We start from the raw sequence: 19,514 nt of genomic DNA, 5'->3' as shown, positions 1-19,514 counted from the left end.
GAAAGATGCAAGGGATGCAGGCCAATTCCTTTGAACAGCAGAGTTGGTCAGGATATGCTTCACTTAGTTGAGACAAACAGGTGAAGTTCAAGAAATGGAGTTGTGGTTGGAAATAAAATAAATATTTTATCTACAGCATTAGTGTGTAAGGAGGATTTTCCTCTTCATCAGGGGGTTGAAGGAGCTGTAAGGTTGCAAGCAGTGAAGGGGAAAAAGGCAGACAGGGAATATGAAGTGACTTATCTAGCAGGCTGTTGGCTCTTTGGAGTTGTGATTATTACAAACTGCAGGATTCATTCATTTCAGTCTGGCTGCCCATTTTCTCTAAGTAATCTTTCCCATGTTGCTGAGCTTGAGGCTTTTTCAGCTTGAAGTGTTTTGGGTATAATTAATCCTTCTATTGTTTTTTAATTGCTGCTTTGGAGGAATGAAGTAGTAGACTTCCTAAACAGTTAATTTTGATGGTGTATTTTAGTACTGTGTGTTTAGTGTGCTTCATATTTGTCAAGAGAGTAGTAAATTGGTGCTGTGGAGAAGGTGAGGTTTATGAGTAGCTGTGCATGTCCTTGTAATTACTTTTAGATTTCTAAAATTATTTTCCAGGTAAATCCAAAATCCTATTCTGAGGCAATGCTTTTGTCAACCTGCTTTAACGTTAGTGCAAGCAAAAATTCTTCATGATATTCTTGATGACAAGTTTTTTCCTTCTCAGTGAAAGACATTAAACAAAGAAACTTCTCATTCTAATCTTATTTCAGGTATTTATCTGTCAGACTTGACATATATTGACTCTGCCTACCCCTCAACAGCAAGCATTCTGGAAAGTGAGCAAAGAACAAATTTAATGAACAACATTCTTCGAATTATCTCAGATTTGCAGCAGTCGTGTGAATATGGTAAGCTAGTGTGTAAATATTGCAGTGTTAAAGAGAAGAACTTAAAAAGCTTTAATTTTTGTCTGCTGTCATTCAATTTAAGTAAGGCTGGACCCCTGTGCATGCCATTAACACCCTCCCTCATCCTCTCAGCCCAAAAGTCTGGGTTTATTCTGGTATTGTTGGTTAAGACAATCACCCATCTGGGTGAGGAGACAGAATAAAATTGCCTTTCTCTTACATAGAGCAAACTCTAGTATATATTTTCTGATGATAAATGTGTAGTAGTACATCATACTCAAGAGGAGTTTTACTGGTATTTATAAGCTTGTATCCCTGTGTTCATAATTTTATGACTGAATTTTAAAAATAGGATTTCTTTTGGAATAGTACTTTTACTGGAGATAATAAAATACACTCAGCTGTCTATTGGACATTTATAGTTCTGTCCATAGATCAGATTATGTATTTATTTCTTCAAAGGTGGTTTCCCTCACAGTCCTCTTCCTATTCTAGTAAAGTCCTAGTGCTGTGTTTGTGGTGGTGGAATGTGAATTAGCACAGAATTGTGGCTTCCCTGAAAGCTCAATGTAAAGACAATGGGGGCTGTGAAGGAGTCCTCAGACTCCATGTTCCAGGTCTGGGCCTTTGGTTTGGCCAAGGATGTTGTTTCACTTTTCCCTTACGTGTGCTCTGATGAGCAGCTCCGGGGTTTGTGTGTGGGGGGAGTGTCAGCTCAATGCGTGGGAATTGCTATGAAGTTCTAAAATTTCAGTATCGTTAGGGCCTGTAGTTTGTACCTCTGTCTCACATAAAATGGCAAGAAATCTGAATCTGTTCAAACAGTTTCTGGAAAAAAAACTTTGCTTACCAATGAGTGGCACAGTGTCAATGAATGCTGTCTGTTTTCCAGATATTCCTATGTTGCCTCATGTCCAAAAATACCTAAACTCAGTTCAGTACATAGAAGAACTACAAAAGTTTGTAGAAGATGACAATTACAAGTAAGTACAAAATGCTGTAAAGTGACCATAACTTATTACAATATTACTTCTATAACTCAAAGCTTGTCACTTATGAGATTGCACTTGCATTGGAGAATTGTATTATATTATGTGGGTGTCCTGCCAATGGCAGGGGGGTGGAACTAGATGAGATTTAGGGTTCCTTCTGACCCACACCATTCTGAGATTCTGTGATGATGCACCTCAGACACAGCAGCTGTGAGCAGCTGTGGTTCCAGCAGGATGTTGTGCTCAAGGCACTTTCCCACATGCTGAAGGGCAGATCTGCTCCCTTTTTTTCTATGCCAGACTGCACCAAGCCCTTGCTTCAGGTGGGTTTGGTCTGCTGAGAAAGACTTTCTACACATGGCTCACCTGTAACACTGCTCTGTCATTAAGAGGAATCCTGTGGTTGGAGATGGCTTAAGTCATTCTTTATCAGAACAAAACCATCTGTGCATCCAGTCCCAGGTTTTTACTGAGGGTGACTTACAGCTTTCACTTGCAGATAATACTTCATTTTATACTTCCTCCTTGATTAGGTTATAAAGTCTGAGTAAAATGTAAGCACTTGGTTTTTGAGAGGCAAGTTCTCTGCCTGTTCCTCCCAGCCTCCCACCCAAGGTTTCCATGTCCTTAATTAAAAGATTATTACTGTAATAAATGATTTGGCATCCAGCAAAACTGGGGGAGGGAAATCTCTGGCAAGAGACAGGAACTGAGGATAGGAAACACCCTGAGGCAAATCTGTTGCCTATGAAGGAGGGTTTTGTTCATTGGCTGATGTGCTCGAGGAGGTTCCCCACCCATTCCCATCCTGCCCGCCCGGGAAGTTTGTCACCTCAGAGGGCTTGAATTGGTTGCTTGTGCAGCTCCCTTGGAATGGCAGAAGGGGGATGCACACTTCAGGAGCAGCTGTGCTTTGCCATTTAACAGCCCTGACTTGGATTTACTGAAAGGCAGCAAATGGGGACCCTTCAGTTTATGTCAGGGAACAGTTAACGAGGACTCAGACCTCGCTTCTCTTCTGAGCTTTGTAAGTTGTTCTCTGCCTGTCCCTGTGGAAGCATCCAGCTTCACCTTTTTCCTGGGATGTTCTACAGCCTGATTTGGGAAATGCCACTTGTCTATCACTGAGAGTAAAGCTCTGTGGTCAGACATTTGAAGGAAGGAAAAAAAAAAGCTAACCCAAACCCAAGTTTCTTACCTGCAGTGTCTCCTTAGGACGCTGTATTCATTAATTCCACTCTCCACCTTCCTTCACCTTCACTGGCTAGGACTCACTAACAGTGGGAATTTGATTGATGAAGGAGCTGCAGTCTCTTCATCCTCTACAATCCATGTTTTGGTAGCAGGGCAATGACTGGAGACAATGGCACATAAATCAGAAGCGTGGCTGCTGTTCACAATGTCTGGTTTTGCACTGATGGGTTTTATTCATCTCCAGACTGAATGTTTTTATGGTCAAATTCTTCTTTTTATCTGAAGAATTGTTCTTACTTAAAGTGGCTCTTCTACTTTTCATCCCCTAAGGTGTCTATCAGCAAAAAGGTTGAAGTTAGAGAAAAGCAACTGTGACTTGAATACATGTTTTTTTCTTCCTAAAAGATTTTATTTGAAAAAATTAAATTATAAAATTGTAATGAATCATTGCTATACTGTCTGGAATGGGAGGGAGAGGAGCTGTCAAACTTTAAAGTCTTTCTCCCCAAAATTAAATAGATACTTTTTCAGTGTTAGTAGTTTCAAAGATTTTAGTTCTGCAAACTGTATGGACAAGATACACTTAATCTTCCTGGAGTTATCTGCCCCTATAGTCTGCCTTCTTTGTGGGCCTGCTGGAAATGGCATTAAAAAGTTACAGAAAAAGCTTGAATTATGGCTGAAATCAAGTTGATAATGTATTTTCCAAAACACAGAAGAGGATTTTGGCTTTTGGACCAGTAAAGACAAAAGGCTTGGTGCTCGGCACACTAGTGCACTTCATAAAAAAATTTAAAACATGAAGTGTTCCAAGAATAAATATTTTAGCCAAGGTGGGAGGAGAAGTTGTGTATTATTTGCAGTTTTATTTTTCCCAGGTTTTAGCTGGAGTAGCAGTTTCATGTGTGTGCCAGCCATCCCAGGGCACTGAAGGTCCTGGTGGTCTGTGTGAACCAAAGCAATAGGCAGGAAAAATCAATTTGGAAATAGTGTGTGCTAAAGATAACTCTGCACTGTTTGTATTACCTTCATAGTATTCCTTGCAATCACAGAATCAGGCAGCTTGCAATCATAAATTTTAAAAAATCTTCTTCATAAACTTATATTTTTATTTCCTGATAAAGTAATTTTTAATGTTTCTTTAATGCAGACTTTCATTAAAGATAGAACCAGGGACCAGCACCCCCCACTCTGCTGCTTCCAGAGAAGATTTAGTAGGTAAATGCTTAATAAATGTGAGAAGACTTGAGGTTGTCATGTGCATTATTTTAGAATTGCAGACGTGGAAAATATTTGCCTGAGGCTATAAAGAAGTGTGAAGTTTAAACACTGCATGTTTGTAATAAAAAGTCTAAAGGTGATCTGTAAAGAAGGATCTGTAAAGAAGTCATTTTTTTAGGTTCTTGTAGGTATTGTGGCACTAAGTTGTTGATGTCATTTGGGGTGAAGAGCTATTAAATATTCATTCTTTGTTGTGTCTAGACAGAAGGGCCTTCATCTAAACTTTTCATGGCATAATATGCTTCCAAAAATGAACATTCTTCTCGGTCAATGCCAAAAGTGGTTGAAGGCAGGAGTTTGAAAATGTAGAATCAGTGGGACATGCCCAGTGCTGGTATAGTAAATGCAGCCACCTTTAGGACTTGGAAAATACTTCCACTGGATGGTCTATTTGAACTAAGTGTCTTTGGTTTTGATCCTGTGCAAAAATCCTGAAGTGAGGGGGTTTAATTATCAATAGATCAATGAGTTATACTGAAGCTATCTGTTAGAAAGGGAGTTTAGGAAGTTTTGTGCCATTTTTCCATGATTTTCTGATAAGTCACCCTGACAGTAATTCTGAAATGACTTGGGAGTAATGTCTTTTTTCTTCCCAGGCTCTGAAGTCGGAGCATCTCCACAAAGTGGAAGGAAAACTGTTGCAGCTGAAGGAGCCTTGCTACCACCAACACCCCCTTCACCTCGAAACCTGATACCCCACGGACATAGGAAATGTCACAGTCTGGGATACAAGTCAGCATTTTGCTTAACCTAAAAATCCTGAGCTTTCTGTTTTTTTTAAGTGATATATCATCTTTCAATACAAAAGCTTTGCTTGTAAAAAGCAGCACAACTTGTACACAGTACTTCACTCACAGAGCAATTTGTGGCCAGGGAGCAAGCTCAGAACTATAATGCTGGTATCCCAACCAAAGAGAATTAATCAAAATAGGAAGGCTGAAGTTTTGATGATAAGACTAGTCAGTGAGTTAACCAGAATGGCTGTCTCTGAATGACAAAACTGTCACTTTTTAGTAATTCAATGCCACTGTAATTATTTCAAATTCAAAAGTATATCACTGCTTTATTGGCATTTTTACAGGGAGACCTCCTTTATGGACTTTCTTTGTAGACTAACTCTGTTTAGTAATGGCTTCAGGCTTTTTCCATATAATAATATCTTGATCATTATCTCATAATTTCCTTTGTCATGTCTTCAAAATGCAAGGTTGCATCTACTCAGTAAGGAATAACTTCTATTATTTGTTTACCTTTAATGAGCTAGAATGCAGCACTACAGTTGAATTATAGAAGTGTTGGAGAAGACAAAAATATAGTGTTGGAGAAGACAAAAATAGTGTTGGAGAAGACAAAAATACAGTGTTATAGAAAACAAAAATAGCATAAGATACTGAAAGTAATTGTTAATGTACTCCTGAGTTCCTCTTTGTTACACGAGTTTTATGCAGTTTTAAAACTGGAAATTCCTACCAGTAATTTAGGTAAATTAATTTATCAATTTGCATACAATTGCTTATGGCTTGGCCATGATTTAGTTTGCCACACAATCCTTCAGGATGTTAGAGCAGCTCCTGGGAGGTTCCAAAGGCGAGGTTGTCACCTTGTGTCCTCGTTGATTTCCAGTTTCATCCACAAGATGAACACGGCGGAGTTCAAAAGCGCGACATTCCCCAACGCGGGGCCGCGGCACCTGCTGGATGACAGCGTCATGGAGCCCCACGTCCCCTCCCGAGGGCAGGCTGAGAGCTCCACCCTGTCCAGTGGGATTTCAATAGGTAGGAGCTGCAAACACACCCAGGCACTGCCTGGCCTTTTAATGAAGGTTTTAGCACAATTAGCTGGTGATTGAGCCTGCAGCAGGGCTGTTCCAAATTACTGCTTCTGTTGTCCAACAAATCTGAGAAATGTAGGGGAAGGAGGGTGACTTCATTTACACACCATGAACTGAGAAATTATGAAAAATTCTTTTGTTCTGTTTTTTTTTGTTGTTGTTGTTATTTGGGGTTTTTTGGTTGCTTGGTTTTTTTTTCCTTTATCCCCGTTAGTGGTAACAGCTTCGGATACTCCTCTTCCTCAGTGGAGGTGAAAGGAAGCACAGGACATCATTTTCTATTATCTTTTTCACTCCTAAATCAATTCAAGTTTTATAGTGGGATTTCTATTTAAAATGCCATATTGACTTGACAGTGTAAATTGCTGACAGTTTTAAGAGCATAATTTCTAAATGCTTCTGACTTTGACAGAAGATAGAAATCTAACTTTGAAGTACCTCAAAATGTCAGAATCTACTAAATTTTGATAAATTATTTATCTTCATATATTTAGGGTGGTGCTTTTTTTGAGAAGTTCTGCTTCCTGGGTTTCCTCTGTGAGAAGAGGTGCTCTTTTTTCATGTTGCACACAGATCTTTTAGGTGGAGGGAGGACAGGACACAAGTGCCTCTCAAATCCACCTGTTTGCAGCCAGGGCTGACAAATGGAACCTCTCACTGCAGTCCTTTTCTTCAGAATTATTTGTTTGATAGAATTCAATGGTGTTAAATTTTTATGCATTTATGTTGATGAAAGATCCTTGTAGTGCTTCACATTTCTTTGGATAACTGAATTTTAAAAGCAGTTTTGTTTTTTTAGCCTTTGTGGAAGGAAACAGGGTCACAGATTGTCAGATGATGCTGCTTTCAGGAGCTGTACATGTATTTTCTTGAGGAGAAGGCCAGTGGAATTAGACCAAAGTAGCTGGTCTAAGTGAACCTGTTCACATCAGGCAGCTTCCAGTATTTAATGTGCATTGCCTGTCTCTGTTCCCTGCAGGCTCTCTGCTGTGGCAAAGTATTCCATTTCAAACCATCCATCAGGAATGGTGCTTCTCCTCAGCATCCAGGCAGCTTCCATTCCCAGGGTTTGCATGGTGCAGGAGAACCAAGCTTTTGTCACCATTGCTGAAATGTAGTGTTGCCCTTTTCTCAGGGCAATGTTTTATGGGTGTTTTCTACCTAAATAGCTAAGAAATTCTCTGCAGTCGATCCTTTTTCTCCTGAGTAAATTATTTCTGAACTTCCATTAGAGCCTAGCAGGGAAGGTTTGCCAGAAATGACAGGCAATTTCTCATAAGGTACAATTGAGACCCAGTCACCATTTTTATATTTTGGAGAATATAGGGTTTTCCTACTTTGTCTCCTCTCTGAATTTTTCAATTCTGTTCTCTAGCTCAAGCATGACCTGACAAGCTGGAACAAAATTGCCACTTTAGAAGACTTGCATAAATGACTTGTAAAACAACAACCTTGGGCATTTTGTGCAAGATCAGCATTTGTTGTTAGAAATTCCCCTCTCCCATTCTCTTTCATCTCCAGCCTCCCCATACTCAGTTTTATCACTGTTTTGACAGTCCAGCAGTGGTGTTATTTTTGCTGCTCCTTGATGATGAAAATTTCAATGACAGAAAAGTTTGATAGAGGTGCTAGAAATATATATGGAAGAAGAGGGTAGGTTCTGGAGGTTTGCAGTATCTATTACTGCAGAATTCTTGGAAATGTAAGTTGTCTGGCATTCTGTGCTGCTGCCTCAGCAGGATTTAAGGAAGTTGATTGAAGCTGCTGAGTTCCTCCATCATGTTTGAAGTAGTCTGTTTACTCAGGACTTGGAATTAGTACAGTCACTGCAGCAGAGAGGAGGTTTATGGTATTCTACAACACAGCTTCAAAAGACTGTCAGGAAAATGTCTCCTGAATGTGTGTACTGAAAGGAGTGTTATTCCTCACCTTGCCCATAAATGTGGATTTAAACCTGTTGCTCTAGAAACAGGACTACCTTTTTTACATATAAGCCTATATGGGACTTTACTTTTTGGGTAAATGATCCTTCTTCAAAACATGGACAGAGTTTCTGCTATGTCAGCACCTTGAATGTGCCTTTAAAGACAACTGTAATGCTGCTTTAAATCACTCCTGTGTTTTGAGGGCTCAGAGGTGTTTAGACCTTTCCAGTCCTTTCATATTGGAGATCTGATAGGATCTGCCTCTGTTAAAAATCAAAACACCACCAGTGTAACAACACTGTCCACAGGAATCCATCAGCAATCTGTAACCTAAAGCACACATTGAAGTGGTGATGGACATTTTGGTTATGCCCTGCTGGGAAAGGCTGACAGTCCACTCTGGGAAGGGTGCAGAGCATGTCACAGTTTTTACATCCATGTCATTAAGCTTTCACAGATGAAGAATATACTAACTGGGTGGTTTTTATTGCAATGAATGATTCCTAAAGCAGCAGCAATGCAGAAAATGAGACAGGTATGGGGTTTCAGAACAGGCTGATGTGTGATGTGACAGCCATGGTCAGAGAACTTTATCAGATTATTTTCCTAATTTCAGCTGTTGGAGGCTGAGTGTGCCTCAACATTCAACTCATTCTGAAAACAAACAAACTCAAAAATATTAAAGATACAGCCTCTTTTACATTGCTTTCTTGTGCTTGGGTCAAAACAGTTCTTGTTCCTAGAGCTGTGGGAAGGTGTTCCTTAGCTGATGGTCATGTGTTATGCTGGAATCAGGGAGCTGTACCTCTGGTTCTGTTGCCATCCTCCTATATTATAAATAGGTGCTTGTTATCTGGACAGAAGATTTTTAAAAGTGAGAAATCTTTTTCCAGCAGTGCCAGGGCTAGCCTAATAAGAGGGAAGAAATACCTGTCCAGTCCCATATACAGTGTTAGATGAGAAATGTTCTCTTGAATTCAGGAGTGTAACAAGAGAAAATAGTCTCTTTAAGTTTTAGGTATTTATAAAGTAAATGACTACATTTGAGCTGGTTACAGTTGGAGCTCTTTATAATCAATTAGAGAATTTAAATCCTCAAGGATATGATTCATCTCATTCTTAGGTGGGTGGCTAAAAAGAGGTTATATGGCTTGAGTCCTTAAAACCCCACTTTATTTCTGTTGATTGCAGACACTTTTGAGAGACAGCACAAGCAAATACAGACAGATGAATAGTGCTGAAAATGCCTGCTTTGTGCAGACAGTCCAGAATATGTGCTTTCAGTAGATTGGGACAGATGCTTTTACTTTGCAGTAAAGGAAGTTCATTGAGAACCCCTGCTCACTGCTATCAGCCAGGCCTACAGCCACAAGGTGGTTTTGTTCTTGGAGGGCTGTGTTTGGATGAGGTCACTGTTTTGGTGAGGTCACTGTGTACACTCTGCCCTCCTGAGGTGTGAGCATTGCTCTTGGCTGGCTTCAAGGAACCACCTGCACACTTGTACCACCTGTTCTCGTGCCTGTATTTGCCTCCTGTCACCTCCTCACCTAAAAGTAGGATAAATTAAGATGATTTTACTAGATCCTGGTTCCACTCAGAAAGAGCATGAAACTTCCTTTAATTCATAAGATATTTTTCCAAAGAATATATGGTTTTCTATTAATTCCCAATTTTCTTACAGTTTTAAAGTATTTATTGCTTAAGTGTGTTCTTAAGTATCTTTGCAAGAATGTTCAACTTGTTTCATGAATGTTCTCAGAAGCTTTGGATTTCCACCATTTCTTTCTACCAGTTTGGCTCTGCTGCATTAGTGAATTTCTTAATCTGGGTTTGTTACAACAGCAAATTGTTCAGATAATTCTTAAGAAGTAAAGGGAGCTGTGTAAAATGGGCCCCTCTTTTGTGAGACAAGTAGGGAAAGTATTAGTACAAATCCTAGAATGTCTCTAATGGTGTAGTAGGGTGGAAGGGGATTTTGTCACAGTCTGAGGGAATGCCTAGTAGATTATTTCAATCTGTTTTGTGGAGGAAGGTGAACAAGAAGCCACACATTGCTTCTGTGTGGCTTTTCTCCTCTTAGAGCATCTAACCTAGAGGATGCAAGGTCATTTTACTAAGGAAGTTATTCTTTGAGAGTGCTGTCTCATGTATACCACTTCAAAACAGTCAAGGTATGAGCACAGGAACACTGCTGAAATTGAGATTGTAACTTGAGGTGTTTAAAAATTCAAAGGAAACAATAATGGGTTGTGTTTGTAGCAGTGTTGGGTTAAAATTCTTTTTAAGCTATTTTTTTCCCCACTTATTTTTCCTGATCTGCAATGATATGGATGAAAGCTCTGGAAAAACTAGAACTCTTGAACATTTGTGTTTGTTTGTGTGTTGCAATCACTGGAGGATAACTTCAGCCTTTTTGTTCTAATGCAATTGGAGGAATTAATGCTCTAGAGTCAAAGAAAGGAATTCTAAATCAGTGTGAATTAATGTAAGAAAGTGCCTTTGTAAGAACAGTGCATTTCCAAACTAAACTGGCTGAAATGCTTATGAGAAATCAGCTTTTTAATGAATTCCTCTATTAAGTCACCACCTCGAAGTTATTGAATTCTACAAGGGATTATATTTCTCTTTAAATAAATGAAGTATAGGTGTAGGTGTACAGTGTATGCATTTACTTTCAGGGGTCTTGGCAGCCTGTAGAGTAGGGAAGACCTTTACACAGCCAGTGTTTGTTTGATTCTTTAACCTGTACTGTGCTGTTCAGGTGGGTAGGACTGAGTCATCAGATCAGATTTCAGGTAGGGTTTCAGGCAGAAGAAATATGTCAGGTTTATATATATATATTTTCTTTATATGAGTGTATGGATGCCTGTCTTTTGCCTTAAATATGGATACCCAGACATGCTATTGTGAACTAGTGCTTTTTTAATGATAGGACAAATAAAAAAACCTGTATAATATTAGAGGTTAAAAATGCACATGTAGGTGCTTGGATTTGAGAGGGGAAGATACAGTCTAGCACTCCAGTTCTTCCCCAAGAAGAACTTGATACTTTTTTGGTGCTGTTTGCTCCAAGGCTCACTCTCTGGGTGTGCTTACATCAATGTAGTTACACAAACCCCCTGTTTCTGCCCCATTTTTATCCATTTGGTTATTTGCTTTTGCTGATTTTTCAACATGAAACTCAGTATTAAAAGTTTCTATCAGTTCTCTGGCATGATACTGCCAGAGTTCCTGCCATCTGTAGTTGGTGAACTGGGGAGCCAGAACCGAGCTGCTTAAACTGAACTTAAATAGTTAAATAGTCATGAAGTACATATGAGGATTTGCAGTGTGGTTGTGAACTCACCAGAGCAGAGCTTTCAGATCATGGAGCCCATCTCTGAGGTGCTGGCTGGGCTGGGCTGTGCTGCAGCCTCTTGACCAGTTCTGTGTGGTAGAATTTTTGAGTTTTCATGGCAGAATTTGGAGCTCTGCTGGGTCCGTCCCCAGCTCTGGAAACGCGGTGTAACCGGAGCCAGGAGAGTGTCGATGACAGATTTGGGAAAGGGAAAGAATTTTTAGTCTGAAGACTTTTTAAACTCTTTGGGGTTGGTTTGTTTATATTAACACCTGTTTAACTTTGGGGACTAACTTCTGGATAAAGAAAGCCTGTGTTAAGTGTTCAATATCCCCAGACTTGGGGCAGCGAGTGGGTGCCGTGACCAGGGGAGTGGATATGGGATAGCACAGGCATTCCCTATCCCATAACTGGGAACCTCATGCTGTTTGTGTGCCTGGAGCACAGACATCTCACAGACATCCATCTGCCTGTGCACATCTGCAGATGTGAGCAGAAAATTCACATCTGAACACAGCTGCAGTGCTGGGACTCTGCAGACAATCCTGAGCCTTCTCAGATAATCACCAGCACAGTTAGCAAAAAAGCCATCTTGCCAAATGCTGTTATTCCTAAGACAGAGAAAAAAAAACTTCGTAAAGATTTCATTTTGTTTCAATCCTGCACCATAAATTTATTAGCAATGTAGAAAACTAGGAAGATAGTGTTTTGTGTTAAGTGACTTCTTACATAAAGCCAAAATTTGTTTAGAGCTTTAACTAACAGAAAGAGCTTATACTACCTAGGATTTGTTATTAAGTTTAACCTGAAGAACTTGCTTGAGGTTGTTGGAAAAACTCAAATATTGAGTACATACTTGAGAAGAATTTAAGAAGGTGATATATTTTTAGAGTACTGAATGAATGAAATATTTCCAGTTGAGGTGACACTCAAATAGTGCACTTAATGTTTAAACAGAACTTGGCGAGACATCTAACTTTTATTAAGTTAAAAACAGTCCCTTTTACCTCTGTTTTGTTTTGGAAGGAGGGATGTCAGGTATTTTGTTTTGCTTTTCAGGAAAGGGGTGTTTTTTCGTATCAGAACTTGTGTCTTGCAAAGTATCTCCCAGAGGGTTTTAGAATCTAAAAAATCCTGTTGGAGGTGTTTTTATGTGAATGTCAGAGGAATAGTCAAACACTAAAATTCAACCTTTTCCAGGTTTTTGTTACAATTTTTACAACCCCTGAAGGCATCATTGTCAATGTTAAATCAATTGCTATGATGTTTTGTCCAGTTTTTATACAAATTGATGTTCCTTTTAAGTGTAATTGGTGATTGCTGTATAGATTTAACTTTTTAAGTGAAACTTTTGGTTTACAAAGCCCCCAAATTCTTGTAGGTTTTCTCACTGTACTGATACTGTACCAAGGATTGTCACTTTGTTATAGGTCACATTTTAGCTCTTGATCTAGATTGCTTTGCATTTTTACAAAGCAACACTAGCTTTTAAATCTTTCTATAGTGTACTTAGCACAGCAGTTGACTATAACTTTGTTTGCAAAGCTGATACAGTTGCCATCAAAATACCATTTTAGGTAGAATTTTAATGTATCAGCCTACTTCCAGTGCAAACAATAACTTCATAATACTGTCTTATTAGGGGGTTTTAATTGTGTGGATCTATCACGTGGGCCTAAATTAAGTAGAGCTTTAGTCATATTAAATCTGTACTTCTTGCTAATATAAAGTGAAATCTAAGCAGTAGTAAGAAGATAAGTAAGATTCTAAGTATCCCTAATGCTTTCAGTGCTGGCTGAATGACTTGACAGAAATTGCTGCACCATTTTGCAGGACAGATTGCTCCAAGTAACCACAAAGAAAACTTCAATTTTATGCAAGGAAAACTATTTTCATGTTGGGGTTGAACTCTACCATCCTAATTGTCATTCCAACTGCTAAAAGGATTTCAGCACTTAAGGTCTTACTGTGGGAGATGGTACCACAAACAGCCTTCCTCAAAGACAGTCAGCTGGGAGGTCCTACCCAAAATTCCTGCCTAAAGTTGTCTCTAAATTGTTACATCTGATTCTGCCTCCTCATTCCTAAACCATGCTACTTATAAATGAGAAGAGACTTCATGTTTTGTCTTGCAGAGAATGCAACTGTGGTTTTATTAGGATGGAATAAATCACTGAGCTTTTCACTGTGATGTGGATTGTAGAATTTGCTGAAAGTATTGTGTGACAGTTATTTCTTCCAGGAAGTGATAAAGACTTTGCAATAACTTCTTCTGTAAGAGCAGGCTCCACCTGGACAGGTTACTGCACTGGTTACTCCTTTTTTATCTGGGATAGTTCATGATTTACCTGGTAGTCTTTCTGTATAGAAGTGCCTGGGATAACGTGGAGCTGAACCCACACATTCTCTTTTCCACGTTGCAGCTCAGGTGTGAATTGTGCTGAGCAAAACTTCTGATTATTGTTATGGCCACTCCTTTGCTCACCTGCCCTGTGGCACCTGAATGTGTGCTGATAGATTCAGTCTGAGAGGGTCACATGAAGTGCCAGCACTTAATCAGCTCAGAGGAAGTGTAACTCAAGCAGGAGTAACTGTGCTGAACTCTTCTGTGCACAGAGCTACCAGCTGCTGTCACCCTCCCTGCAGCTGAATGCTTAAGGATCAGTGATCTGCACATGGAAGCACTAAAAACTTAAAGGCACTTCTAGAGAGTAATGCAAGTTACCTGCTGAATGTTTTACCTCCCTGCTTGCAGCCCTTTATGCCTCCACTGGAAGGAGGGGAAGGTGCAATATTCACCTTCCCACAGCTGAGTAAGACACACAATTTACCTGTTGAGTATTTTACCTCCCTGCTTGCAGCCCTTTATGCCTCCACTGGAACATCAATTCTGTATTTCATAGCTCCTTCCACTACACAAATGGCTCTTACTGTAGAGTTGGTGTGAACCAGGTTAGGACTTGCCTTTAGGAAAAATTCAGAATAAGCTGAGACCAAATGATCTAGTATCCCACAGAGATGGTGTTAATATGTGGATGTTGAGCTAATGTTTGCAGAAGAGGCATCTCACTTGAATTGGCTGGCAGATAAAGGTTTGTATTTTCTCTTAAATTTTGCACAGAGGGAACTTCAGCCCATGCTGAGATTTTCATGGCTCTTGGCTGGAATTACCCCTGCTGTGTGTAAATCTTTATTGCCTCCATTTTTACTCTGTGTTTACTCAGTGAATATCCAGACCTACTTTGTACACACGATTTTTCAGGGCACTGCTTTTCCCTGCTGATTTTCTGTGTAAAATTACAGGGAACTGGTTCCCATTTTCAGCCTCTGTTTCTCTGAGGGAACTTTTGAGTAAGGAACATTGATTCAGATTTTTTGTTTCTTTTTTTTCTGGTTTGTTTCAAAATAATTGTATTATTTTATTACTTCCCTTTTTATATGGGTGTTCAGGCAGCAGAGCAAACAAGGTGGCAAGTTAGTTTGCTAAAAGGTGGCTTCAAGCATTGACTGACATTGAATTGCACTGATATTTAGGCTTTGGGATTATCTGGAGCCAAAAATGTTGGTTTGAAGTAGTGAAAAAGGATAATAGCTCCTGTGGGCAGCTGGGGTGGTCTGAAAGGTGCAGAGCAGCAAGACAACAGCTTGGAATTGTGTATAGAAGCTGCTGATTTCTGTTAACAGCATCTCTACTGATAATTATTTACTGATTTTTTTAACATTACAGATAGCACCCACCTTGTCTCTATATTTAAATGCTCATTTTCAGACTGATGGGATTTAGTGGAATTGTAAAATTACTGTCTTATTTATGGGACTGCCATGAGTGGATGCATCAGACTTCTGGGTTTTGGGATTGTCCTCTATTTTCATTGTTTAAAATAAAGTGTTTGTGGATTAGTTTACAAAGCACAGAAGGAAATAATGCTGTTGTGATCTGATAGAGTAAGTGGGAGATAGCTTTAAAAATTGTTTAAGGCTTCTCAAATCATGTATTGGAGATTTAGCGATGAATTTACACCTCTGTGTCATGACTGTGTGTGACTTGATAAGAAATTATTTAAAAGTGACCTGTTTTTCTAAATGCAGACAAATCTGTGTTTAGGATGTTCTTTATATTTTGAAAATAAGGTTCCCATTTATTAGTGCTCCTTTTCTTCAACTTATTAATTGACCCTGTCCCTTCAATCTCCATCTCAGTGTATGTGGAATTCTTGAAGCAAATCACAAAGTGTTTTTCCTTGTAGTATTTTTTTGCATTTCATCTTAAATATTCTGATACTCAGAATCTCAAATATTCTGATTTGTTTAGATACAATTGGCAGAGATGGTTTGTAGATGAAGAAATAATAATAATGTAGATGAAGAAATCTGTTGTTATACTTCTCTAGGTAGCAGTGATGGTTCTGAACTCAGTGAAGAGACTTCCTGGCCAGCATTTGAAAGGTAAAAAAAAAATTGTGTTTCTCTGTCTACATTGTTACTTAGAGTGTCTCACTCAGTCCTGAAAATGATGCTTTTTTCACTGAACTAGAGATCTTCTGCCTGTAAGAACACTAAAAAGCTGTAGTAAGTTCACTGGATCTGTTAGAGCAGCATAGCAACACCTTCTGCTCACTAATGGTTATTAGGACCTTTATCTAATGAGGTGCTTACTCAGTGTCCACATCCTTGAAGGAGCTCAGCCAAAGAACCATTAGACCCCAAAGGTTTTGTATATGTGGATCTCACATGTGCTGTTTGTGTTTGATTTTCATTTTCACTTTTCCTGAGACACTCATCTGTTCATAGTCCCTTTGCTCTCTTTTCATTGACATTGTCACCTCTTTTTCCTTCACTGTTACACAACAATGCCCCTTGCTAATGTCTGACTTTGTGGTCCAGAATTAACAAGTTGTTCCTTTTCCAGCACCTGTGAGTGCTCAGGTGGCATTGACCACTTCAGCCCATTCTCATGTTGTATTTGAGAATGTGGGAAAAGACAAACAGCTGTAATTTACAAAGAAAAAGGTGCAATATTCACCTTCCCACAGCTAAGATGCACAGTACAGTGCATTGCTTGCTTCTGTAACACAGTTTCAGGTAATCCATCAGCTTCAGGGTTACCATGAATGACTTTTTCTACCATGCTTTTACATTTTTCCTAATGTAAAAGGAATTTTTGTCAAAAAACTTTGTCTTTTTAGTTGGGAGCTGTTACCACAAACATTCTGATTGAACTCATTGAAGCAGTTAAAAGTTCTGTCTTAATTTTGGAAGAAGTCTTTGAAAATCTCTCTGTGCCAAAGGTGAACTCCTGCATGCCTCATGCCTTAAATATGAATGCATGCATGAGGAAAGGCCCTTACCAATTTCATCAGGTAACATTCCACATGAGCAGAGACCACAAATGGGGTCAGACAGGCAATCTCATAACTTGCAGGCTGCATCACAGAGCACATACAACATTCAAAAGGTTTTCTTTCTTTCCCTTTCCTGCTGCCTTAGGGAATTGTGTATTGGTATCAAGTTGTTTCTCAAAGATAAAAAGTTATTAAGTTAGAAAAAATTGTGAGTTGAGTGTTGTTACCCAGAGCAGCATAAGCAACTTTGAAATTTAGGTTTAAACTTAGGATAACACTCTTCAGAAATGTTGTGTGGACTTCTGAGACCAAGCAGGGGCTGCCTGTGCTAATGAGAGCTGGCAGCCCCAGGCTCCCCCAGTTAAAATGTTTGCTTCATGTCAAACTGAAGATTCCTCCTCCAAATTCTACTTGCCTTCTGTACTTGCCTCTCTCCTGAGAGAGCTTTTGGGAGCCCTATTGGAGGTTTCTTGTGTTTCAGGGTGAGTTCTCTTGCCTGTTTCCAGGGAGAGGGATAGGATTCCTTACAAACATTCCCAACACCATGTGTGAAATTCCTAGAGATCTGCAGGAACCTTGAGTCTGTTCCTTGCTTTATAAGATGATGAGGCATGTTTTAAAATTTAATAGGTAACACACTGACATGCAAGTGTCAAAATTTAAGATAAGCAGAGAATGTCTCTCTCTGGTTTTGGTCTGTACAGTGAAGCACAGTGGTTTCCATTCTTTATAAAGATATTTAAGTGAGGGAGAGGCATTAGTTAGCTGGAATTATCAACTCTGGCAAAACTGGGATACATCCAGTGTTAATGAATGTTTTCTATGCAGTGCAAGTAGGAATTCAGTATTTCTGTGGGTTTTAGGAACATCTTTGGTAGGAAGGCTTAAATCTGCATTGTACCCCTTAAGAGGAAGAAAACAATTCCTCCACACACAGATTCCCCAAGTAACAGAAGGAAATGTAAAATGTATTCTTGTTTTTCCTGGCCTTTCTGCTTGTAGCTGAGGAATGCAGAAGGGGTGAGAACTAAAGCCACTGATTTTTTTAAAGTGCAACAGAATCTTAGTTTGAAACTTGAGAAAGAGTTTTCAGCATTGGAGTGTCCCTTCAGGCCAATCAAAATTACTGGAAGGACTAAAATTTCAAGTCCTTACAGTTATATCCTGTTAAGGGCAGTGTTTTAAGTGACACTTCAGTCTCACTGGTTGTCATCCTGAGTGTCTCTGAATAGATTTCCCTGAAATAGCAGGATTCCAAGAGTGGTAGCCTCCTTGTTATGCAATAAAAAACAAGCTTGAAGGTAAGAAGAAAACATACTTAATTTGCATGCCATATGTATTCAAAAATAAACAGCTCATTTTACTTTATTTTTCTTTATTGTTTTATTTGCCTATATCTTGAGTGTGTTCTGAAAAGTAATTCATAAGTTCAGAGATATCTGGTATGTTGAGAAACAAATGATGGCAAATTGTGGAATGGGTTAGTAGATAGATGGTGATTCATTAATATCTTTTTGATAATAAGGTTTGTACTTAACTGCCTGCTCCCAAAGAATTGCTGATCTTCAGTCTTTCAACAGAATACAAGCAGCTAGAAAAATGGATAAAAAAAAGGATGTGAGGACAAAGTGCCTCAACAATGCTTATGTTGACTTAAATGGAGTTCAGTCAATAAAGAGGATATGATTCAGAAAAACAAAGTTCAGTGAAGCAAAGCAGTGTTCTAAAGGCAGGTCTGGGGCACAGTGACTGAGTAGGGATAACAGTATGGATCAGGTAAATGAATTTAAAATGTGGAGCTTACAGGTAAAGTGTACACCATAGATGAACTGGAAAATTGAAATATTGCTGAGCTGATTTCCATGTTACTTAGCACAACAGGATTTTAAACAATGTCAGGTGTATTTTGACAGAGCTTGTGGTTCCTTGCAGCCCAACAGCTTCTGTGTTTTTGTATTCATGGAAGTGAAACTGTTTTTGTAGTAACATCTCAAGTTGGATTTCAATATGAGTTTTATCAGTATGGCTCCTTTATTTGGTCTAAGCTAAATGCAAACTTTGCTCTAAAAATGTGTTAATCTTCAGTGCCAGTAAAACACTTCAGTATTGTGAGTTCTGACAAAGAGAACATCTGATGAAATGAAAAACCATATTATTTACTTCTGCATGCCTTTTTCTAAATAAAATGATTTGCTTTTTCTTACGTGGAAGAAGTGGCTTTGTGATATGCACACGAGACAAGTTGTGTGCTGTTGTAGCAGTGGTGCTGTTTGTGTGACTGACAGTATATGTAACACATCCAATTTATAATGGAATCCAACAGGAACAGGTTGTACCATTCTCTCGGCCCGGGGACAAGAGTGTCACGAAATGGCCATCGAGGCCACATGAAGGCCAGCAGGTACAATCCCACTGCACACAGAGGTGTCAAACCTTCCCTCTGCTGTTGGTGATTTGGTTTGGTTTAATAATTAAGTGGGTGTTTTCTGATGTTCCCTTTCTAACTTATGTGTCAAAATAAAGGTAGAGACCTTTTTCTTCAGACTTTAAACTTTTCCCTTCAATGACTTACTCTTTATCAGCATAAGGACTGTTCATTCCAGTCTGCAAATCCAAATTCTGAACCATTGGATCTTTCTATCAAGGCTAAATATGTTTTGCCAGGGTAGCTTTTGAACTGCCAGCCACTGTGGAGCAGTGCTGATAGTTCTCATGG

The 19,514-nt window shown here is 39.2% G+C and overlaps 1 protein-coding gene across 4 annotated transcripts in view; it reads left to right on the top strand.

Moving 5' to 3' along the window:
* Positions 1-19,514, top strand: part of RALGPS2 (Ral GEF with PH domain and SH3 binding motif 2) — a 116,467-nt gene that overhangs the window by 78,478 nt on the left and 18,475 nt on the right. For 3 of the 4 annotated variants that reach the window (XM_054638152.2, XM_077181992.1, XM_077181991.1), the window contains exons 9-15: positions 759-896; positions 1,789-1,879; positions 4,233-4,300; positions 4,960-5,095; positions 5,987-6,138; positions 15,848-15,902; positions 19,122-19,199. In XM_054638152.2, the coding sequence (XP_054494127.1) occupies positions 759-896; positions 1,789-1,879; positions 4,233-4,300; positions 4,960-5,095; positions 5,987-6,138; positions 15,848-15,902; positions 19,122-19,199 (718 nt within the window). The remainder of the gene's footprint in view (positions 1-758; positions 897-1,788; positions 1,880-4,232; positions 4,301-4,959; positions 5,096-5,986; positions 6,139-15,847; positions 15,903-19,121; positions 19,200-19,514) is intronic. The other variant, XM_077181993.1, reaches the window with a different exon arrangement.

Source organism: Agelaius phoeniceus, chromosome 8 (genome assembly GCF_051311805.1).
Source record: "Agelaius phoeniceus isolate bAgePho1 chromosome 8, bAgePho1.hap1, whole genome shotgun sequence".
In the NCBI taxonomy this organism is placed as follows: Eukaryota; Metazoa; Chordata; class Aves; order Passeriformes; family Icteridae; genus Agelaius; species Agelaius phoeniceus.
This window is presented reverse-complemented; position numbering and strand designations above follow the sequence as displayed.